Source organism: Mirounga leonina, unplaced genomic scaffold, assembly GCF_011800145.1.
Source record: "Mirounga leonina isolate KUSES-001 unplaced genomic scaffold, KU_Mleo_1.0 Mir_154, whole genome shotgun sequence".
Taxonomy (NCBI): Eukaryota; Metazoa; Chordata; class Mammalia; order Carnivora; family Phocidae; genus Mirounga; species Mirounga leonina.
In genome coordinates this window covers 6,052,076-6,075,420 of record NW_023270389.1, presented here as the reverse complement: position 1 = coordinate 6,075,420, position 23,345 = coordinate 6,052,076, and the positions used below count along the sequence as shown (strand labels likewise).

General features: G+C 56.1%; 1 protein-coding gene across 4 annotated transcripts in view; it reads left to right on the top strand.

Moving 5' to 3' along the window:
- The window catches only part of OLFML2B (olfactomedin like 2B), a 35,918-nt gene extending 13,613 nt beyond the window's left edge, over positions 1–22,305 (top strand). The window contains exons 4-8 of one of the 4 annotated variants that reach the window (XM_035010030.1): positions 3,485–3,661; positions 9,165–9,396; positions 11,014–11,523; positions 20,996–21,172; positions 21,626–22,305. In XM_035010030.1, coding sequence (XP_034865921.1) covers positions 3,485–3,661; positions 9,165–9,396; positions 11,014–11,523; positions 20,996–21,172; positions 21,626–22,227 — 1,698 coding nt within the window. In that variant the 3' untranslated portion in view covers positions 22,228–22,305. Of the gene's footprint in view, positions 1–3,484; positions 3,662–9,164; positions 9,397–11,010; positions 11,524–20,995; positions 21,173–21,625 lie in introns of all 4 variants that reach the window. The other 3 variants (XM_035010029.1, XM_035010027.1, XM_035010031.1) reach the window with 3 other exon arrangements.
- Positions 22,306–23,345: the final 1,040 nt, after the last annotated feature.

Sequence of the window (23,345 nt, the reverse complement as noted above, 5' to 3'; positions counted from 1 at the left end):
GATTTATAAATCAGGGAGAAGAAGGGCCCTCCAGGGAGATCTCGGGAGCAGGAGCTGAGTCCGTGGGGCTGCCCTCGGCCTCGCAGCAGGTGCACAGGCCAGGGCTGACTCTAGCAGGGCATTCAGGATCTTGTTTCGTAGTAAGGCTCTGCAGGCCCAGCCACTGGGCTCACCCAGCGGGGAGTCCTAGGGCCGCACGGCAGCCCCCACCATAGAGACTGCGTCATTGACCTTGCTGACGCCTCAGGAGAGACGATTGTCACCCGCCCTGACCTTGATTTTCGTTAGTTGGTGCTTTCTTGGTTATTGCTTTCGTCCCCTCATGGAGGGTGGTCTTCATCAGAGCAGGATCCTGCTTGGTGTGGCTTACACTTGACCCCTTAGGGCCCAACACTGAGCACACGAATGCATTAAGGAAGAAGTAACACAGGGAACCCCTGAGCCTGCTGGGCTGTGTCGGATGTCTCAGGACGTTGAATGTTAACGGGGGAGCTGCCTGGACCCTGCTTTCAGTAGGTGCTTGGGGATGTACAGAAATGTGTGAATCCTGGGGCCCCTGGCTGGCTCCATCGGTGGAGCGGGTGACTCTTGATCTCAGGGTCGAGAGTTAGAGCCCCACGTTGGGTGTAGAGATGACTTAAAAATAAAATCTTTAAAAACAAAAAAGAAATGTGTGAATCCCACAAGGGCACCTGGCACCTTTCCTGTTGGCCCCCGAAAAATCCGGCTCCTGTAAATCATCCTCTTCCATACATTTGAGCCCCTCTTTGCCAGCAGGTGTACCCCAAGCTTCCTACATTTAAGGCAGCACTTCTCAAACTTGAATGTGTCTGCAAATTGCCTGGGGGTCTTGTTAAAATGCAGATTCTGATTTAGCAGGTCTTGGGGGGGCAGACTGCATTCCTAACAGTTCCTGAGGGTGCCCCCCCCTCCCCGTCTGTCACCACACTTTGCGTAACAAGGACTTATGGGAGTCCACCCTATCCAGATTTCTCTGCATATGCACATGCATATTCTCTGAGAGACCCTGAGACCACACTGCAATATTCACGGGCCCCTCTGATGGGCTCCCCGCTGCTCCAGAGCTGGCTGAGCACCAGGACCCTCCCCCAAGGGTCTTAGTGGTCCCACGAGTGAACCTCAGAGATAAGGGCCAGGAGTCTGGGTGCTGGGCTCAGCTCTGCCACTTTTGTTTTTATCATCTGGGCAAATCACATCATTCCTCTGGGCCTCGGTTTCCCCATCTGAGACATGCTTGAGTTCTGGGATCCTCCAGGGGCCTAGAAACCCCAACTGTAACATCCTATGAAAGATAATACCCACTTTGTATGTCCCATGCACTTCCACATGTATTAATTTATTTTCTCATAGGAAGTCATCGGGAAAGTCCTAGTATTACCCCATTTTACCCCTGCGGAAACTGAAGCACAGAGTTTGATTAGCCCAAGATCAAAGAAGTAGCAATAACATTGACACGTGAGCCAGCCTGTTTCCTCCAGAATCCTTGCTCTTAACCATTGCACTTGACTGCCCCTGGTAACACCTGTCAGGAGTGACTGTTCACCTAGTAAGACTGCTCATTCTGGCTATTCCAGAAAGAAGACATCTTTCTCGGGGGCTTTATCTCTCACAGTTAACTCTGTGCAATTTAGAGAGGCCAGCTAGGCCTGAGCCCCACAGAACACAGCAAGCCCTTCCAGGGCTCAAAATCTGCTATGAAAGGAAATGCCAGAAGAACCGTATGGCCAGTAGCTCTGGGTTCTGGTTAGTTTTAACAAGCACCTAGTGGATTCTTCGGGGCAGCCCCTCTAGGAGCTACCGGACCCGCAGTCCGGGGGTTACTGTCTGCCTGGGTACTTAGACACCCCCCTCTGAGCCACCGTGGCTTTCCTCTGGGACTTAGCATTATCTTGCCAGGTGGCAGGGGTCTGAGTGTTTACACTCCCCATATCTGTCTGTTAAATACGGAAAGCAAATGCATCTTCTGTTTTACATGTTTGCTTCCTCTACCCCCCATAAACAGGGCTCAAGGAGAACATCCCATCTAAAAACTCAGATGCAGGGTGCCTGGGTGGCTCAGTTGGTCAAGCATCTGCCCTTGGCTCTGGTCATGATCTCAGGGTCCTGCTCAGCGGGAAGCCTGCTTCTCCCTCTCCCTCTGTCCTCCCCTGCTCATGTCCTTTCTCTCTCGAATAAATAAATCTTTTTAAAAAATAAATCAATAAAAAATAAAACAAAAACTCAGACGCTTATGCAAACCTTAGAATGCCGGCCAGAGTTGGACAATGTTGGATCTCAGTGCAGTAAACTTCTCTCAAAGTAACCCGAGGAGAAAGGGCACCTCTGAGCCTGCCCATAACTGTCCCCGGCTCAGATCCCGTGCAGCCTCACCTCCTCTAGGACGCTGCCTCTCCCCTGTCTCCTCCCTCCTCTGAAATCCATAAGTTCACACTTGCCACTTGCAGAATCCAGCGTGCTTGGTCATCTTCTGCTATGTGGGCCTTTTCTCCCAGTTATAGTTGGCATCTCCCCAGCACCCCAGGGCAAGAACCCCAGGGGTATCATGAGCCTTTTTTGTACCGCACCGTACCTTAGACACCCAGGAGGTGGTCACCAGTGTTGGTTGACTGAAATATACCTTTGGTCCCTTCCAGTATGAACCAGATCTAGAACACAGGTAATTTGCCAAGTGGGGGTCATTTAGGGAAACTTTTTTTTTTTTTTTTAAGATTTTATTTATTTATTTGACAGAGAGACAGCGAGAGCAGGAACACAAGCAGGGGGAATGGGAGAGGGAGAACAGGCTTCCTGCCGAGCAGGGAGCCCGATGTGGGGCTCGATCCCAGGACCCTGGGATCATGACCTGAGCCGAAGGCAGACGCTTAACGACTGAGCCACCCAGGCGCCCCATTTAGGGAAACTTTTTATGAGTAAATAGGAAAGTGTGAAACCCGCGCATGGGTTTTCTATGTAAACGATGCTTTTAATGTGCCAGGGAAATAGTTTTTGTTCACTAGAAAAGCAGACTAAGTAGATGTCTTTGGCTACCTCTTCTAAAATTGCTTTAAAAAACCCTTCTTTCATTAATCGAGCTCCTGGTTCACAGTAGGGGGTCCAAGTGAGTGGAATTTTTTGTCGTGTTCATCATCACTGGATAAGGGTGCATGCACCATGTACCAATGACAGAGAAGAAGCCAGGTGTCCTGGTGACCCAGAGACACGGCAGTGTGAGGGTTAGGAAAGCCATGGCGTTTGGGGTATCTCCAGCAGCGGGGCATGCTGGAGCCATGCTGTCCCGGAAGGACTGCCTGGGGTCTGGCCCTCAGCGTAGGGCTGGGCGCTCTCTAGGACCCCAGTCGCTCCTTGGCCGATTTCTTGGTCCGTTTCTGTGCATCTAGCTCTGAGCCCAAGAGAGGGACCAGCTGCCTCCTCGGCGTCAGAGCACTTTCGTGGATCTTCGTGTGACACTTTTTTCTCTTCTCAGGAAGTTTCTAAAAACCTCACCAAGGAAAATGAGCAAATCAAAGAAGACGTGGAAGAAATTCGAATGGAGATGAGCAAGCAAGGGAGAGAGAACTGCTCTGGCAGCGTCCTAGACAGCATGCCCGACGTGCGCTTGGCTCTGCAGAGGGACGCAGCTGCAGCCTACGCCCACCCAGAGGTACGGCCCTGGCCCCGAGGCAGCCGAGGGGTGGGGTGGGGGGTGGGCAAAGTCCCGGGAAGCACCCGGCCATGGTCTCATTTCTTCTAGATGGCCCTTCTGCAGGTGTGTTGGGGCAGGGGACTGAGTCTGTGGTACCTAATGGTGAAGCCCAGAGGGGCTCAGTGAGGAAGTGGTGAGGCCAGGACTCCGGAGTCCCAGGCCCCACCCTGCCTCTGTGAGCGCCCCTGAGTGATGATTAAGGAGCAGTGTGCATGCTGCCTCGTCTGGGACCCTCGTGGTTCACTCCTGCCGTCCTGGCATCATTATTGACAGAACCATCTTTCAGTCTCATAAGTGCCCCAGTTTAGAAACAGTAAGTTGGGGGACCTTCCTGTTCATACAGGACTTGTGGTGCATTCGGACTTCTGTCGCTATCCCGGGTGGTTTTCCTCATGGCTCCAGCAGGCAGGCAGGGCGGAGATCAGGATCCTCTTTCCAGATGAGGGGACACATCCAGGAATGCTCGTGGGATGCCTTACTCAGCAGGAAGGGGTGGCAGGGGGTCTCAGACCTCTGTTTCCTCCCACCCGGTGGCATCCCGGCACGAGGTCCCCCGTGTGAGAAATGGGACGCTGTCTGACGGTGTCTGGAGCAGTCCCACAGGACCTGCTTCTCAAAAATGCCCCCGCCCGATGCCAGCTTCTTTTGGCCCCAGTTACTAAGTTAGCTGGTATGTATTACCGTGGCTCTGAGTACTGCCATTTAATGTGGTGGTTGTGTCCTAAGCTGATGCCCAAGAAATAGTATCCATTTGGGAGCTAACCCCGAAGAGTGGAAGAGCAAACAGGTAACTTTGGTGGCAGGACTTGAAGAGTGTGAGATATAGTGAGTCTCACTGGATCTGGATCAAGTGTCATAAAAGAGGGCCCTTGGCAACCAGGGGACAACAGCAGTTAAGAGAGGCCTTGCTTGCTTTAACCGGGCCAAGGGTCGGTGGTGGACGGCAGAGCCTGGATTCCAGATGGACCAGCCTGGGGCAGCAGGCAGGGTGTGGGGGAGCAGGGTCTGGGACAGTCAGAGCCGCTGAGCTGTTGCCGTGCACCGGGGCACGGAGAAGGGCTAAGCATTGCTACATAGGACTTTTTTGCCTGGGTCAGTAGGAACTGGGGCAAGAGAGGAAGTCAGCCTGGGCTTGGAACTCATGGAAACTCATCAACGTGGTGCCAAGCAGAGCAGCTGTGGGTTAAGGGGATCCTGGGCACATGTGTTCCCAAAGTAGGAAGGCAGGCAGATTAGGACTTTGGAGGCAAGAAGCCCCAAAGACAGTATGGTGCTTGCACCCTGCCCAATGTGTTACTCAAAATAAAACCACTTCCAAACCAGAAAATAAGGATAAGGAAGGCCAATAATTTTCTGGCTTTGCCCATGATGACTACTTTGATGCTTTTTTGGATGTTATATTTCTTCAACGATTATTTTTATTCTCATTTTTAGTTGTCTCCCAATAGGCTAGCTACTAAGCTTGTGTTTAGTCTGCTTGGTGGGTCATCCTTGAACAGATCCGAGTTTATAAACCAAAAAGCCGAGGACATTCGGGCTGGAAGGGACCTTGGAGGCACCCTCTCCCCCAACCTGGGGCCCAGCGGCTCCTATCTCAGCCCATCTGGTATGTCCTGCTGGCCCGGTGCCCAGTGGAGTCCAGCATTCCCTGTCCTCTCTGGCCTCCAGCTTCCCAGTCGGCTGAGCTGGAGAATTCGGCTGTTGTCTTGATGATACATTATGTGGTATGTTCAGCAACCCAGCTCATATTTCCTGAGGGCAAACAGTAAACCAAATCAAACACACCAAACTCTTTTTCTCTTTGCTCAGCAAAGCCCTTTCCCCTCCTGAAATCCCCATTCATCACACTGCTGAAGTTAGCACAATCCACCCAAACCAGGGTGGCGGTAGGTAGAGCCAGGGCCAGGAAGGGGCGGGAAAGGGGAAGCCGGGAAGGAGGCCCAAGGCTAGGATCTTCCTCCCCTCCTTCGTCTTTCTGTGTCTTTGGCAAACCCCATGCTAGAAAGGAGGCAAGTGGGGGCTAGGTTTGGTGGTTATTTTCAGGGTTCTTAGATGATATTGGGGTTTCTCGGAGTGGTGAGTGGCAATTTGTTGGAGGCTGCTCTCCAAGAAGGTCCTTGACTGGAGGGTTGGCAAGGGGCTTGGGGGGCTGGGTTGGGAGTGGAGAGGGCAGGGTGGGAGCGGGGACATAGGGACGCCAGGAGTTGAAGTCATTCAACAGGCTCTTGGATTAGCAGAGAGGGGAAAGCAAAGCGTGGTGGGGGCAGCTGCCGCCCAGCTCAGCCTGTCGCCAGTGAATCCAAGGAAATTATATGTTCTCTGGCAGAGGCTGCCATGGTCTTGCTCCATCTCCTTGGCCGGGAGAAGGAACTGCAGTTCCCGCCTGTCCCGGAGGGCCTGGAATTAAAGACAGTTCCTGGGGTTTACCATGGAGAAATGACAACCTGCTTTTGCAATGCACAGGGAGACCAGGGTCCAGCAATTAGCTGGCCCACAGCGTCTGAGTCAAGCACAGGGGCCCTCGTCAGCCTCCCAACCTCCTTCCCCAGTGGGAAATGAGGGATCCCCACGTCTGCTGGGTACTGGCCAGACCAGGGCCCTGTGGACCTGGGGATGTAGATGAGTTTTTGGCTGGCAGACAAGTTAGTCCCGTGGTCAGTGCTCTGGGCAGCGTGGCTTCATGGCAGGAAGGGGGCAGGCTCTGAAGACAGTGGCTGGCCCTGGACCTGCTTCGTAGGTGCCCCCCTCCGCCCTTCACCCACTGACCTGCAGCCACCTCGCTAAATGACCCTGAGCCCCTCTTTCCTTGCTTGTAAAGTGTGGATTGTGCTGTCTACCTTGCCCCGTTGTTGTAAGGGCCAAAAATACCAGGAAGGGACGTGTCTGGTCGGAGTGGGTGCTCCCTAAACTCCCAGCTCTGCAGGCCACGTGTCCCTGCATCTCTCGTGGAGATCACCTCCCCAGCAGGAAATGGGAATTGAGGAGGGGCTGGTGGCAGGCGTGGGGGCTCCCAGGGTGCGTGCCTGTGCCTCCTTGGGTGGCTCTCCGGCCCCCCCCAGGGGAGACTGGCAGAAGGGTGCTCCCGGCTTGCAGGAGCCGGTCTCCACAGACGGAGGAACTGCCGCGTCTGCTCTGTCACCTGGGTCGGCTCTTCTGTCACAGGAAGGCTAGTACGGGTGGGGGGGCGTGGTCGGGAATGACTCTGGGTTTTCCCCAGGCCAGATTTGTAAGGTCAAAACAAGAGCCTGATTCGCTTCTTCTGGGGCAGTGAGAAAGTTCGCCGTTACGGCTGGGCTTTGGCCGGCTCGTATTCTGTGACCCTGAAGGTCCGGCTCTGCCTATCAGGACCTGGGGCATCATCTGGGACAGAGGTTTTGTTTCCAAGTGGGCTCTGCTCTCTGGGTGGGTTTCACTGAGAGTCACAGGGTTTAGGGGAGCTTATCCACCTCCTCGTGGTGAGAAGGGGCTTCTGCGGCTTAGATGGCAATAGGAAGCTGCCTCTTCATTATTAGGCCCCGGGAGTCCTCCTGAGAGCAGGGCTGGGCCTGCTCTTGGGTCCCTTCACACTTCCCTGATGGAGCCACCACCCCGGGAGCTGGACCCTTCTGTGGTGGCCCTGCTTTGAACACAGCTCACGGGACCTGTGCCCAGAGTCTGTTGTTTTCCGTGGTGGTGATTGTGATCCTGGATTGGGGGCAGGTCCATGACCTGATGGACCAGAGACCCTGCCACACTGTGGACACAGGAGGGCCGACCCTGGGCTGGGCAGCAGCTCCAAGAAGGACTGGGTGGCTCTTCTGTTTGACCCGAACACTCCCAGCCGTGTTGGCCTGGTGCCATCAAGATGCTCAGGTCACGGCAGCCTACTATAAAGCATCATTTGACAAAACCCCAGGGCCGGGCAGAAATGTAGCCCATTCCTTGGGATTTGTGGTGATCGACAAACTCATTGTAACAGGGGCGCCTGGCTGGCTCAGTCAGCAGAACATGCGACTCCTGATTTCAGGGTTGTGTTATAGAGCCCCACGTTAGGCATAGAGATTACTTTAAAAAAATTCAATGTAACTAGTGTGAAGGAATCAAAGATGAGCAAGAGGTGGTTGCTATTCTTCCAGTTCCTTAAGAAACTACAGAGACAGAATCCTTAAATAATGCCCATAGAAGGCAGGCCGGGAGAGGTGCCGTGACAGAGGTGTAGACTTATGTCCATTAGAAGTTGTGTTTAGCGTTGAGAAGCCCCAAACAGTAGAGGGGCCGCTGTTCTTTCGTGTGGAAGGAGCCCCGAAGGCAGGCCGGCCTCGGCCGCTGTGATTAACTGCATGGAGCCATTAGCGATGTCCATCCTCAGAATCCCCTCATGGTCACAAGATGACTGCTCAGCTGCAGCCACCCAGTCCACATTTCGGGCCAGACAAATTAGGAAGAGTGCGAAAGATGCCTTCCAGCTGACTCAGCCTCCCTCTTAAGGAACTTTTCCAAAAGCTCTTTCCACCAACGTCTACTTATACCCCACTGGCCAGAACTTTGCCCTGCGGCCGCTCCCACAAAGCCGGTTTCCCATTCGAAAGGAACAGGAGCTAGGATTTGCGTCAGTCAGTCAGAAGTCTCTGCCACAACGTGCAAAGTGAGGATTGGGAAAGAAAGATTAATTATGGATGAGAAGGTCTGGGAGTATTTTCTTGAGGACCTGAGATGGTAGCCAGGCCTTGAGAAATGGGTAGATTATGGTAAGCAGCTCTGGGAGCGGGGAGGGAGGGCATGGCCTTCCCGACGGAGAAAACATTCCCAGCAAAGACCCCACAGCTCAGGAGAGCCAAGAGGGTGAGTAGTCAGCCAAGTGACTGAAATACCAAGGGTTGGGGCTGGGGGCGGAACCAGAGAGAAGAATGCTGAGCTGGGTCAAGGTCCGTTTTTAAGAGGGGTGTAAATGCCAGGCCAGGGACCTTGGACTTTCTTCTGGATGCATCAGGGCGGGTTTGGGGCCGTTCCTTCTGATCGCGGAAGCAAAAGCTTCTTCCTGAGGTACGCATCTTGGGCCTCAGGCCTCATGTCCCAGCCCGGGCACCGTCACCCACGCAGGGACCTCACTGGAAACACCTGGTACCAGGTGGAAATCAGGCAGCAGCCCTCGGCCAGAGCTGAAAGGAGAACCGCACTCTCTGGGAAGAGCAATGTGGAGGTTAGAGACACATGCTGGAGCCAGGCTGCCGGGGTTCACATCCTACCTCTACCACTTACCTGCTGTGGGACCTGGGGCAATGTGCATAACCTCTCTGTGCCTCGGGTTCCTAAGGTGTAAATGGGAATGATAAAGAGCTCCTACCTCGGAGGACTCGTGGGAAGATTCCATTAGTGGGAATAAGTAAAGCACCCAGAACAGCGCCTTGGCTTGCAGCATTGCCTCCTCCTGACCACTGCCTGTCTGACCAGTGACCTGGCCTCCCCTTGTGTCCCCTCTGAGGAGCAGTATGAGGAGCGGTTTCTGCAGGAAGAAACCGTGTCCCAGCAGATCAACGCCATCGAGCTCCTGCAGACGCGGCCCCTGGCTGCGCCCGAGGTGGTGAGGCCCCAGCGACCCCTGCAGAGGCAGGTGCACTTGCGGGGCCGGCCGGCCTCCAAGCCCACCGTCATCCGGGGCATCACCTACTACAAAGCCAAGGACCCCGAGGAGGAGAATGACATCGAAGAGCAGCGTGAGTTGGGGTCAGCAGGCCACTGTGGAGGTAGGGTGGGGAGGGGGTCACCATTTGGACCCCTCTGCAGTCTGAGGACTGCTGTGGCCCCACAGAGCCAGCGGGGTCATGGGGGGACTCGCCCGCAGTGACAAGTGATCCAGAGTTCCTGCTGCATTTCCTTATGATTCGCTGAGCGGCCTTGGGCAGGTCACTTGAGGTCTCTGGGCTTGTGGAAAATCACAGAGCACAGCTGTAAGGGACTTTGGTGCCCTCCAGTCCTGTTTGGGGGACACTGAGGGCTTGCGGAGGGCAGTGATGTGCTCAGAGCCCCACCTGGTGTCCCTGCCTCCAGGGGACCTGGGCTTCCCCCCGTCCCAGTTTGTGCTCTCCTAGCTGTTGGCATAATCAGTTTGTCCACTTTTAACCTTGTTTGTTGTCTTTTTAAATTATTGATTTGTGGGATTTTTTTTTTTTAATTCTGGAACTAGTCCTTTGTCAGTGGTACATACTGCACACGTTTCTGCCCTGCCCGTGGCTTGCAGTTTCAGTTCCTTAATGGTGGTTTTGACAAACAGATGAAACGCAATTTAGTCTATTTCATTTGTGGTTAGACCCTCTTTGTGTCCTAAGAGAGTTTGCTTCCTCATATTCCTTCTCTGCTCAAAACCCTGCCCCCTCCCCCACTTCACTCAGAAGAAGAACTGAAGTCCGAACCCAGCGCCCAAAGCTCACGTGGTCTGGCTCCTGAGCCTTCCCTGCCATCACCGGTTACTCTCCCCGCACACCCCCCGCCTCGTCCACACTGGCTGCGCTGCTGCCCCTCGGCCTCCACAGGCACGTTCTGGCCTCAGGGCCTTTGCACTGCTGCTATTCACCCTGGAATTCTCTTCCGCAGATGGCTGCTTGGCCAGCTCCCTCACCTCCTTCAGGTCTCTCTCATCTCCATCCTGAGCACTTGATCCATTACTGCAAGTCTTCCCCCGCCGCCCACCAGCTCTCCGGACACGCCTCACCTACCCGACTTTTTTCCCCAGTACCATCAAGCATGTTGTCTACTTATCATTTAGTGTCTGCGCCCCTAGACAGAAGCTTCACGAGGGCAAGATGTTTGTTTTGCCCATGGTTGTTGAGCATGCACCATAAATATGCGCTGGATAAACGGACGGGGTGACTGGCTTCCCCCAGGCTCCATGGCCGTGGGTGTGTGCCCTCCTGGTGTCCCCGAGCCTGGGTGGAGCTCAGAGGCAGTCTATTCAGAGACCCTCCAGGAGAGGCAGTGCCCTCCCATCTCTGCGACTTCTCACCCTCCTCTTCTGAAATCCCAGCCAGGCCCCATCTCTGAACCAATGTTGAGGAAAGGAACCCTCATTTTTTTTTTTCTAAAGATTTTAGGTATTTATTTGAGAGAGAGATAGGGAGAGCACGAGTGGGAAGGAGAGGGAGAAGCAGGCTCCTCCGCAGAGCTGGGAGCCTCACGTGGGGCTGGATCCCAGGACCCTGAGATCATGACCTGAGCCGGAGGCAGACGCTTCACCGCCTGAGCCCCCCAGGTGCCCCAGGAACCCTCTTCTTAATCTGCCAAGGACCACAAGCTCTCCCTGAGTCACAGACAACCTTGTGTTTGTTTCCTAGAAGACGAGTTTTTCAGTGGTGACAATGGAGTGGATTTGCTGGTTGAAGATCAGCTTCTGAGACACAACGACCTGCTGAGCAGTGCCACCCGGAGGCCAGTGGTCACCCATCAGGGCACCACTGGGATGAGTGACACGCAGACCTCAGCCCTGGCCGTACCCTCCGATCCCAGCACGCCGGACCCCACTCTGTCTGCCTCAGTGGAACCGTTCTCAGCACCGCTCCAGACCTCCTCGGTGTTTCCAGGTCCCACAACGGAGGCAAGCCTGGAACCTTCCACTCAGGTACCAGCCACCACCGTGGCCCACACAGCCACCCAGCAGCCTCCTGCCTCGGCTTCCCTGCCAGGTGCCTCTGGGGACGCATTTACGGAGGCTCCGCACACGGGCCTGGTGCCTCCCACCACAGTCCGGACAGACTCGCTGGGGAGAGATGCTACCACAGGGCAGAGCACAGCCCCTGCCAACCCCACCCTGAGCCCAGAAGAGGAGGATGACATCCGGAATGTCATAGGTGAGTTCCTTCTGCCTGGACTCCGTGTCCTGCTCAGCTCTGGTAACAGGCTCAGCCTGGGGTTAGATTGAAAGCAGAGAGAGGAGCCAGACCTTCAGACTTCTCTGGAAGGACAAGTAAGTGGAGTTATGCCTTTGGCCAGTGATCAGTGCTAATAACATCTAGGGGTGTTGTTGTTTTGAGAGAGAGGGAGAGAGAGCATGTGCATACACATATGAGCGGGGGGCGGGGGGCAGAGGGAGAGAGAATCTCAAGCAGACTCCTTGCTGAGCACGAAGCCTGACAGGATGTTCGATCTCATGACCCTGATCATGACCTGAGCCAAAATCAAGAGTCAGATGCTTGACTGACTGAACCACCCAGGCGCCCCAACATCTAGGGTTTATGTAGTTGAAGCATGTCAGTGACACTAATGGGAAGCTCCTCTCTAAGCATATATAAGTCCGTGGAGACAGGGCCCTTCCTCACTGGTCAGATTTGTAAACATCGGTTGAGTGCTTTCTGTGTCCTAGGCTTTGCGATGGGGATTGGGTATTTGGCAATGACTGAGTTTTCTGCAGTAGGTTTACCAGGCCATGAAATACCAAGGGACCCTTACTCATGGGGTCAGGGTGAGAGGTGGTCCTAGAATAATAGAGAAGAGGGAGCAGGAGAATTACTGGTACAGTGGGCCCCAGGGCCCGATCCTACGAGTGGCGGCCTTGGAGGGCATGGGAGCCACCGTGGCTTCACGTGATAAACACCAGGGCAGCGGAGGAGTGGAGCGAGAGAGGGAGCGTGGCCTGGAGCTAAGAAGGCTGGGGAGGCCGTTCTAAGGAGGTGTCGTTTGAGCTGGGTTTTGGAGGATGAACAGGACTTTTCTAAACAGAAGGGAAGCTTTCTGACTTAGGTCTAAAGGAGCAAAGCATGTTCCAGAAGCGTGAAGAGTGCAGCCCTGTTCTGTGCCCTGTTCTGGGAGCTCCAGAGCCACACGATGACTCTGGGAACTGTGGATGGAACATGCGTTGGGGAAAGACAGAGAAGGAAATGGAGGAAGCTGGCTACAGGTGTCTCTCCCAAAGAGAACGCAACCAAACTTCCATTGAGGCACCGCTGAGACCGATTGAAAAATAACACTGTTGAATAATGGTTTCATCAACGTGCTTGTTGAAAAAAGTACGTGCTTTGACAGAGGACATGGTTTGCTCTCTCTTCTTTTCCTTCTTCCCATTTCCCGCTCCCTTGGCCGCCTTGTCCCCGTTCCCTCCTCAGAACAAGACGCTGGGTTGGGTACTGTCAGACAGGTGGTGGGAGGAGCTCCTGCCCTGAGCAGACACCTGAGTTACAGCCTGGTCTCAGCCGCTAACAGCTGTGTGACCTTGGGCGGATTCCTGCCCTTCTGTGGGTCTCCAATGTAATTAGATATTTGCTAAAAGACTGTTTCTTCCACGAAATCCTGTGGTTTCTTGCAGTAGGTTTATCAGGCCAGGAGACAGCAAGGGATTCTTATTGGGGGAAAATCCCAGAATAATGGCAGTGGGAGCAGGGAAATAACCAGTAAAAATAGTCCCCAGGGCAAAATCTCATGAACCTCCAGAAGAAGGCAGTGCGTGGGCCACAGAGGTTGGGTGGGAGCAGGAGAAGATGGTTTTTTTCATTTTCTTTCCCTTCCATGGTGGGAGCAAGCTGACCATGGCATAGAAGACAGTTCCTCTGCATGGACAGTGAATTCCGAAGCTGTAGGTCCTGCTCGATTTTCGCAGAATGCCCTGGGGCCTGAGCCCGGGGTTCCCACTTCCTCACTGGCTCTGGGCAGCCTCGACCGTGCTCCTGGGACCACAGGCCCTGAGCCCCGCACCGTACCCCCCACTCTGCCACCGCTTCGTCCGTGAGTGGGACAGTTCCCCCAGAAACGTAGCTGCGCCCCCCACGGGTGGCTCGGACATGGACAGTGAAGACAGGTAGGCCTGCACACCTGTGTGCCCTCAGTGATGGTGTCGATCAGCCTCGGAGCCTCCTCCCCGGGTGACTTCCTCACCAGGAGTGGAGTTCTCGGCTGTGCCTGCCTCCCCTGGGGCCTGCCAGCAGGGTAACTGCCAACAGGCACCTTTCTGGGGCTCTCAGGAGCCCGCCTCCTCCAGGAGCCTGCCTGAGTTGCTGATCCCAGAGGGAGACACCTCACGTCCTGGTGGCCATTCACCTGGTGGGAGCCGGAGGGGGGAAAACGTTTCCTCTTGCTGTTCAATATTCTGCTTAACCAGAACAACAGCAGCGTGTGCAGGGTGTAAGGTTCTGCTTCCAGACTGGCCTGTAGGGTTTTGCCTCTGGGGTCCTCCACTGAGAAAACACAGGGACGTGAATGTGGTTGCGGGGTTTTCTTCAAACACACAGGGGTGAAAAGACAGGGCGGCTCAGAGAGGGGACCAGGCCGCATGGACTCTTGACTGGCTTGTTTTGGGGAATCCTTTTTTTTTTTAAAGATTTATTTATTTTTGAGAGAGAGAGAGAGAGAGGGCATGCGAGCATGTGAGCACGTGAGCAGAGGGGAGGGGCAGAGGGAGAGGCAGACTCCCCACTGAACAGGGACCGCGATGGATGTGGGACTCGATCCCAGGACTCCAGGATCATGACCTAAGCCGAAGGGAGATACTTAACCCATAGCCACCCAGGCGCTCTGGGAATCTCCCTTTTTTTTTTTTTTTTTAAGATTTATTTATTTGAGAGAGAGCACACATGAGCATGAACAGGAGGGGCAGAGGGAGAGGGAGATAGGATCTCAAGCAGACGCCCCCCTGCCCTGCTGAGCACAGAGCCCAACTCAGGGCTTAATCTTATGACCCTGAGATCATGACCTGAACTGAAACCGAGTCGAATGCTCTACGGACTGCATCACCCAGGCGCCCTTGGGGAATCATTTTTAATTGCTTATCGCTGTCAGCTGCCTCCCTGGGGCTGCTGTGCGTGTGGGTGGGATTTCCTTTCTGGATCCTTCTCTGTGGACCCCTGATTATCTGTGCCTGGTGAGTAAGACCAGGTTGCGCTTGGTGTCCTAGTTGCAGGTAAATAAAAACCATTTGGCTGAAACCAACCCAGGCCATGCATTCGCTGCCCATGAAGGGTGTTTGCTGTTTAACGAGCCTGGCTATTTGAGATGTGGTCTTAAATGGGGCTGTTTTTAAGAGGAACATCCTATCCCACACTTTGCAAGTCTGATTTTGTGATGTCCTGAAATGCCTAACCATGATCCTCAGGAGAACTGTAAACCTTTCAGAAAAACTCCAAAAACAAGTAAATTAGAATTAAGTTTTGGTTATGGAAACAAGCATTTGGCTGAAGGGTAGTCACTGTAGGACCGGGAAAGGAAAAATGCCGTCAGTGATGGCAGCTGGCTCTCCCAAGTAAGGGGTCAGCCACCATCCCAGGGCCTGGGGAGGGCTGCTCAGTTCCTGCAGAGGAAGGAAAGGCTGTGTGTTACATGGGCCAGGCTCCGCAGAGCCCCAGACTTTAAGGGCTGCGGCTCCTGATGCGAGTTTTTCCATGGGGCTGGTTTGGGGTGCGGAGGGAGAGGGGAGGGGTGGGCAAGAGGACTGTGAGGATGATGACGGTACCAGCGAGAGCCTGTCTCCTGTTGAATCCGATATAGGAAACCTGATCTGGGAAGACCAGGCTCCCAGATTAGCCTGAGACCTTAACAGTCCCTGAGGTTCGCTGGCCCTCCAGCTGTGGTCGGGGGAGGGGAGGGGAGGGGAGGGGAGGTGGCCAGGCCTGCCTGCCACGAGTCAGGGGTGCCTGAGAAAGGTGGTGCTGGTGGGGCAGGAGGGCAGGAGCCGTGGGGGCCAGGCCTCAGCCAGACCAGACACCAGACGCAGACAAGACGGGTCCCCGTGCCCGACTCCACGGGCGCTCTGCTCCAGCTGCTCAGTCCCCAGCCCCCTAACCAGCCCCCTGCAGCCACAGGGAACTTCAGTCCTAACCAGGGGCTCTGGCCCTGGAAACAAGAACGGGAAGTGGAGACCCTGCTTGTAGGCGGGTGAGGAATGAAGTCTTCCCCTGTGCCAGGAAGAGGTTTCTTGAGCACCACTGTGCCGCCTTGAAAGGGAGTGAGAGGGGCTCCCTTCCCAAGGGGACTACTTGTGGAGGGCGGCGAGTGACTGGCGTGGCGCGAGGATGAGCCTGGCAGACAGAACGTTCTTGGTCCAGCTGGGGCCGATGTGGGTCCTGACAGTGGGCCCCCATCTCCTGGCATGGTCGCCAGCATGCGCCCCCCCCAGGGGAGAGGGCTGAGCTCGGGGTGGGGGGGCGGGGAGTGAAGGGAGCCCCGCGCGGGGGCACAGGCTGGGGGACAGGGTTCTGGGCTAGGGAGCCAGGGGCCCGATGATGAAGGGGAGCACGGCCTTAACTCTGAACGCGGTGGAGAGGGTCGGAGGCAGCGGCTGTCCTCAGTCAGGGCTGCCGGCGGGTCTCAGGCAGGTCAGTGTCGTGCCACTGTTGGAGCCTCGAAGGCAGGCGGGGCAGCGACCTCGCCCGTGTCTCAGGCAGGAGAACATCCTTCCAGCTGTGGGGACGGGATGCATCGGGCGCTTGGGGTCTGAGGGACTCTGTTCTGGAAGGAGATGCGGACCTGGCTGTCTTGAAGGACGAGGAAGAACTAGCCAGGCCGAGAACGGAGGTGGGCCCCTAGTGAGGAGGAGCAGGGCTGGGGGAGCAGCGAGCTCGGGGCGGCTGCGGGCCTGTGGGCCCCGGCCCCAGTGAGCGCCTGGGCCCGTGCCGTTAAAGGTCGTGAATAGAAAGCTTTTCCCTTTCGTCTGTGCGCTCTCTCTCTCTCTCTCTCTCTCTCTCTCTCTCTCGTCCATTTTTTTCTTTGCTAGTGAAGAAATTAAAAATCCATAGTATTAGCGTGAGTTTTACCATTCATCTTTGTATGGTGAATGTCAGTTTTAAATGCAAATATAAGGTCACTTGATTCCGATGTGGAAGTCACCAAAACGACACAATGCCCGTGGTCACAGCTCCTTCATACGTAAGTGTTTTGTTAGCGGAACAGAGGAAATGCTGCACAAAGCCAACTCAGCCGTTTTGTTTTACTTCTTGATATGTGCACATGTTAGCAACACTCCCTCCTCCAGCCCACTGAGTAAGGAAAGACTGAAAAGAAAAAGACTGAGTCACCCAATCTTCCCGTCTTCTGTGTCATTTTTAGCCTAAGTTGTTGGCTCATACAAGCAAGTAACACAAGTAAGAAATGATACAGGGATATTTACTTGGTTTTTCGTGTTTCTTAAAGCACCACCGTCTTCTACACTCAGAGCCGGCTCTGGCCCGATGGCAGGTGTGGCACTGGGGCTGCTGGGCCCCCCTTACTCAGTTGTGGGGGCAACGCGCTCCCCCCGAGTCTGGCTGAACTCCCACGTGCAGTGGGTCTGCCCGGAGCTCTGTTCATCAGGCGTAGCAAATGCTGCGTGCAAATGGGTGACAGGAGGGCAGACACACACGGGGTGCACACTCCTGTGCACACGCGCACACACGCTCCACTGTCCCGTTAGACTTCGCTTCTAGAACACAAGGTCACAGGTAGAATGATGAAGAATGTCAGGATGGGGACAGCGGGGCGTCACACCCAGGGCTCCCCCTTCCGAGAGAGGCACAGACGACATGGCAGGAGGGCACCCCGGGAAGACCAGCAGTGAGGGGCTGGCCAGGGAGGTCAGGCTGGCAGCCCCAGGGCTGCATTCATCCCGGGCTGGTCTGAGTCTGGAGTTCGCCCTCAGGGCAGCCGCTCTCCGGACCCTCCGCAGCCTCTGTGGCTGCCTGTTGTCCCGCGCTCCCCGCTCTGCCCGGTTCAGTCCCTGCCTGGCCCCGGGCTCCTGGGTGGTTCGTGGCTGGTGCGCTGGGCCTGTCTCGAGGACACCAGCAGGCTGTCCGGTGAAGCGCACGGATTCCGGTTCTCATCCAGTAAGTTTGAGGAACCAGAAGGACCCACGGGAGAAACCTGTCTAGACGGCAGTTGGAGGCGCTTGGGAAGGGCGGAGTCGGCCCAGGGGAAGCCGGAGGAGCGAGAAGAGTCTCCAAGGGCGGCTCTGAGGGTGAAGGGGAAAGGCGGGCAGAGGGAAGGCGGCCCAGGAGCTGGGGAAGCAGGACCAGGGCAGTAAGGTCAGGAGAGAGCAGAGTGAATGCCGGCAGGGAGGGGACTGGCCCCTGGGTGGGCGGATGGGCATCGGGGTGCTGGGGCTGACGGGATGATGCCCTGTGTCCCTGTGTCCCTGTGTCAAGGGCCGCCCCGCGAGCACCACAGCTGTGGGCCCGGGATGGCAGGGGAGCCTCTCGAGCAGATTTCCTTTTTAGGATGGCGAGGTGTGGGCAGGTTTATGTGCTGACGGGAAGAGCACCTTCTTTTCAGACCCGGGGACCCTGTGCAGAGAGCCCCTGGCTCCCAGGAATACCAGTGATGAAAGGGGCCGATGCCTAGAAAGTGCTTCATACTCAGTCACTGTCACTGAGTGTGGGGACATTTCTAGGGTGAGTCACAGGTAGCGCTGTCTTCTCTGTGGCTTCTGTGAACTGCCCCCTGCCTTCTCCCCCTTGAAGAGCCTTACCACGCGGTGTCTTCTCTCCAAGGCTGACGATTGCTGCCAAGGGCAGGCGCGTCATCATCAGATGACCCCGATCATCAGACCGTGGTGATGGGTCCGGGCCTCATGGTTTACTGACCTTGAACGTGTCTTCGAGGGCTGTGAAACCACACGTGTCTGCCCACCTTCCTGCCCGCGTGCGGGCCAGCGTCCCACTGAGGGCCTGTAGAGACGTGCCCCGAGGTCTTGGACTTCCCCCCCGCCCCCCAACCCGAGAAATAAGGACGCCTGACTCCAGAGCTGACTCCATCTGTCCCAGTGTCCTAGGCCTCCTGTAACAAATTACCACAAACTTTGTGGCTTAAATAACAGAAATGGATTCTCTGACGGGTCTAGAGGTGAGAAGTCTGAAATGAGTCTTAGAGGGGCTAAAATCAAGGTGTCAGAGGGCCGATTCCTCCCGAGGCTCCAAGGCAGCATCCTTATCTTGCCTTTCCTGGCTTTGGGCGGCTGCTGGTATTCCTTGGCTCGCGGCCACATCCCTCTTGCTTCCTCTTGTCACGTCTCCCTCTGCCTCCCTGGTAGAAGGATAGTTGCTAGTGCATTGAGGACGCACTGGATAATCCAGGATATCCCCCCATTTCCAGGTCTCGGACTTAAATCACATCAGCACCGTCCCTTTTGCCATATTAGGTCACACTTACAGGTTCCAAGGGTTAGGACATGGATATCTTTGGGCCACGATTCGGCCTGCCGTGCCATCCTCAGGGTGGATTCTCCAAGCCCTTTTGTGAAGTAGGTGGGGCATATGATGTGCTCATTTTCCCACAGAAGAAACTAAAGGTCTGACATTTTGGAGGCAATACAGACTTCGGAGTTGGCAGCAGGGCTAAGACCAAGGCCAGGCCTCGGACTCCAAACCTGGGACAGATTCTGTAGCCCCCCAACCAGGACCCTGCTGCTGCAGAGCCCCAGGGCTGAGACAGAACCGTGTAGGGATTTAGGGGCTGCCCAGGGCATCCCAGTACTTCAAAACTCAGATGAGTCCTGGCTTCTGGGAGCTCATCTGCAGTTTCTGAGTCTGGTCCGGGAGGGGGCGTAGCCAGGACAGCCCCCTGACGGAAACCCCTCGCCCCCCATCTGTGGGGCTCTGGGGCGTGGGTGAGGGGCCGCCCTGTCTCTGAGACAGGGAGTCCGTGTCCTCGCTGGGCCTTGCCGGGGAAGGCAGCACAGAGAAATGCTCCTCCCTGGGGACGGCCCACTAGGGCTTACCTCAGTGCAGAGGAAGCACGAAGCCCCGCTCAGCGCCAGGGAATGAGCGATTTTCCACCAGACCACTGCTGCCTGGGCTCAGCTAGAGCCTTCTCTTTTATTGTCTTGAACAGATGAGCTCAGTTGTGGGGGAATGAGGCTTTGGCGGCTCGGTTCTGTTGTTTGTTTTGCGGAGACTGAATCCCTCCCTCCCCACTCCGTCAGATCAGGACCTAATGAACCCCACACAGAGCTGCCTGGACCCTGCCAATTGCATCCCGCTGTGGGGCCTGCCTGGGAAACAGTGTGCACCCCACCTCCAGCCGCCTGCTGCCCCAGGCACGAAGCCAAGGGCACGGTGCCTGCCCTGTCCTGCCAGCTTGAGCTTCTTCCTCAGACCGCGAATGGGGGAGCAGGGTGGAGGGAACGGACTGGAACAGTTCAGAAATGAAGGTGGCCTGGAATTGAGAGAGCCCTCAATCCGAACTGGAGGCCTGTGTGTTTTTGTTCAGGTGAACACTTGTCACTGTTACCCATCTGTCTGCCAGTTTGATGGCAGATGGAGGGGTGATCTGCTGGTGAGAGCACATTGCTGAGGGCGGGGGCACCTTCCCACCTCCTCTGTAACCCACCAGCACGGGGATAGAAAGAGCGCGTGTCCTCAGTGGTCACACACAATTTTAGTATCTCTGAGGGCCGTGCTCAATAAAAACACTACATATTAAGCATTCTAGGCTTTCTACTTTGGTCTAGAACTCAGCAGAGTGCTGGTGGCCTTTGAGGGCCCCTCCTGGACACTAGGTCACCCCAAAGAGCCCCTGAGAAGTATAGCTTCTGGGCACTCGGTCCCCCTCTGCTCCTGAGGCAGACTTGACTTAGAAGGGGCTCCTGCAAGCCAGAGCAAGCTGCTTACGTGGAGCTTGGTCCCCTTTCCTCCAGGTCCCCAGAAGGGGACTCTGGCATCTTGCCTACGGTAGCATCGGGGCAGAGGCTGAGGACAGCTCTCTAGGACCCAGCAGGTGGGCCTCAGGGGCACGAACATCCAGTGTTCAGTCTAGACTAGCGTGGCCCCAGATACCCTGGGCCACACCCTCGGGGCAGCTCAGCCGCTGGTGGAGCTCCATGTCCCTGGCTCACGTGTGGCAGAGCCCTCAGCTCTGCTCACGCATCCCCTGCTGCCGTGTATTTGTCCAGACGCTGTATCTTGAGGACTGAGAACGAGAAGGAAAGCCCCAAACCCGCTCCCTCCGTGCTTGGGTAGGGGCGGTCAGGGAGTGCAGAGGGGGAGGCACGGGCATCCTGGAGAGGAAAGGGGACATCCTGTGAGAGGCTCATTCACAGCACTGTGGGGACAGATGGAATCCAGTCGAAGCAGGATGGTTTTTCAGAGGAGGATGTGGTGTCAGAAAAGAACACTGGAGATTAGATCCTTGAGGGGGATGAGTTTGTAGGATTGAGAAGTCAGAGGACGGTGGCAGCAGGTGGCTTTGTAGGAATGGAGTGTAGGACTGACGGCGGGCGGGGGGTGGTGGTGGCGAGCGGATGGTGCTAAGGTGTCCAGGCTCGGGTCAGAAGCCCCCCAGAGGCCATAGACCGGAGTGGGGGGGGGCACAGGTTTCAGGAGCTTCAGGTCTTCCTTCATCCCAACCCCGCCAACCCCTCTCCTCCGCCAGGAAGGTGCAAAGACACCCTGTCCACGATCACGGGGCCGACCACCCAGAACACCTATGGGCGGAACGAGGGGGCCTGGATGAAGGACCCCCTGGCCAAGGATGAGCGGATCTACGTCACCAACTATTACTACGGCAACACCCTGGTAGAGTTCCGGAACCTGGAGAACTTCAAACAAGGTACGCGCCGTGGGCCCGCTAGGGGCTTGCAGGGGGGTGTTCCTGCCGTCCCCGCGCCCCCTGTTCCCATCAAGGCCAGATCGCTCTGGGAGGTGCCCGCGAACCAGAAAGGGGTCTTCCGATGGTGAAAGGACCTTCCTGGTCGCGGAGGTTCCCCTTCCGCATGCCCCACGTTCTCTGTGCTCCGCTCCTGGGGTTCCGGGGGTGGGGGCGGGGAGGGGTAGCAGTGAGCTCGCCCCCTTCCTAGAGCGGGGCCCCTGGGGGGAGCAGCGCCTGGGAATGGGAACTGTTCCTCGGGGTGAGGGATGGGCGTGCGGAGGCTCCCCAGCGTGAAGCCGTTTGCTGCACAAAACTAGAAAGTGGCGGAGCTGAGACACCGCCCCAGGGCTGCGGACCCGGGCCGCCGGCTGCCCCCCCCGCCCCCCCGCCCTGAAGCCCCGCCCTCGCGCGCAGGTCGCTGGAGCAACTCCTACAAGCTCCCCTACAGCTGGATCGGCACGGGCCACGTGGTCTACAATGGCGCCTTCTACTACAACCGCGCCTTCACCCGCAACATCATCAAGTACGACCTGAAGCAGCGCTTCGTGGCCGCCTGGGCCATGCTCCACGACGTGGCCTACGAGGAGGCCACGCCCTGGCGGTGGCAGGGCCACTCGGACGTGGACTTCGCCGTGGACGAGAACGGCCTGTGGCTCATCTACCCGGCCCTGGACGACGAGGGCTTCAGCCAGGAGGTGATCGTGCTGAGCAAGCTCAACGCCGTGGACCTGAGCACGCAGAAGGAGACCACGTGGCGCACGGGGCTGCGGCGCAACCTCTACGGCAACTGCTTCGTCATCTGCGGGGTGCTGTACGCCGTGGACAGCTACAACCAGCGCAACGCCAACATCTCCTACGCCTTCGACACGCACACCAACACGCAGATCGTCCCCCGGCTGCTGTTCGAGAACGAGTACTCCTACACCACCCAGATAGACTACAACCCCAAGGACCGCCTGCTCTACGCCTGGGACAACGGTCACCAGGTCACCTACCACGTCATCTTCGCCTACTGACACCCTGGCCCCACGTGTGGAAGTGCGGAGGGGCTCCCGGCACCTTGTGTGCGTGCGTGCGTGTGTGGATGCGTATGTGTTGTTTAAAAAATATATATTTTGTATAATATTGCAACTGTAAAATGACAGTTTGGGTCTATTTTTTTTAAGTGGATTGTAGATCAATCCATACACGTATGTGCTGGTCTCATCCTCCACGGTTTATATTTTTGTGCAAATGGACTTCTCCTTTTGACCAGGAACCACCTTCCTTCGAACCCTCAACCCCTCCAGCTCCCAGATCTTAGACGTCGAAAAGGGTTCTCCATCGGGGTCTTGTAGGCACCAGGAGCAGGAGTGAAGGAGGCAAGAAAGAAGTGTTAAGGGGCAGGAAAATTTTTATGTATTGGAGGAGTTTTAAAAACCCAGAAAAATGCTTTTTTTTTTTTAATAAAGAAAAAATGTAAAACCAGCCCAGCCCCGAATGTGTTTTTGTTCAGCACGGTTTTGCTGGGCACGGTCGATCCTGCCCCCCGAGGAGCCTCAGTTGGCGCGGAGTCTCCTCCCCTGCTGAGGGGGCTGCCTGGGGGGCCCTGCACCCCCCCCCCCCGACTCTGGGTGTGCTTCCATTTCCAGGCACGGAGCACTCCTCTTCCACCCGCACACCAGCTTCCTTGCTCTGTTCTGCTTTTTTCTGGTCATTTTGCGTAAGAGGTGGGCAGCTGTTCATTCCTTAGTCCTTACATGGGGGGTGGTAGACACTGTTGAAAGCAGGAGGCTTGGGGCACCGGGGTGGCTCAGTCGGTTAGGCATCTGCCTTTGGCTCACTCAGGTCATGATTCCCGGGTCCTTGGAGGCTCCGTGCTCAGCGGGGAGTCTGCTTCTCCCTCTGCCCCTGCCCCTCTTCCCTACTCCTGGTCTCATTCTCTGGTGCTCTCTCTCTCAAATAAACAAAATCTTAAACAACAAAACAGAATGGGAGGCTGAGTGAGGGTGACCCAGTCTCTGCATTGCTGAAGAAACTGTCAGTCCGTCTTTCCCTCCTCATCCTTGTCATGAACGTTCACCAGGCTTCCCTGCCCACCTTCCCTTCCAGGAAAGGGGCCAGGGAGGTGTGTGCAGGGGCGTTGGGGGTGGGG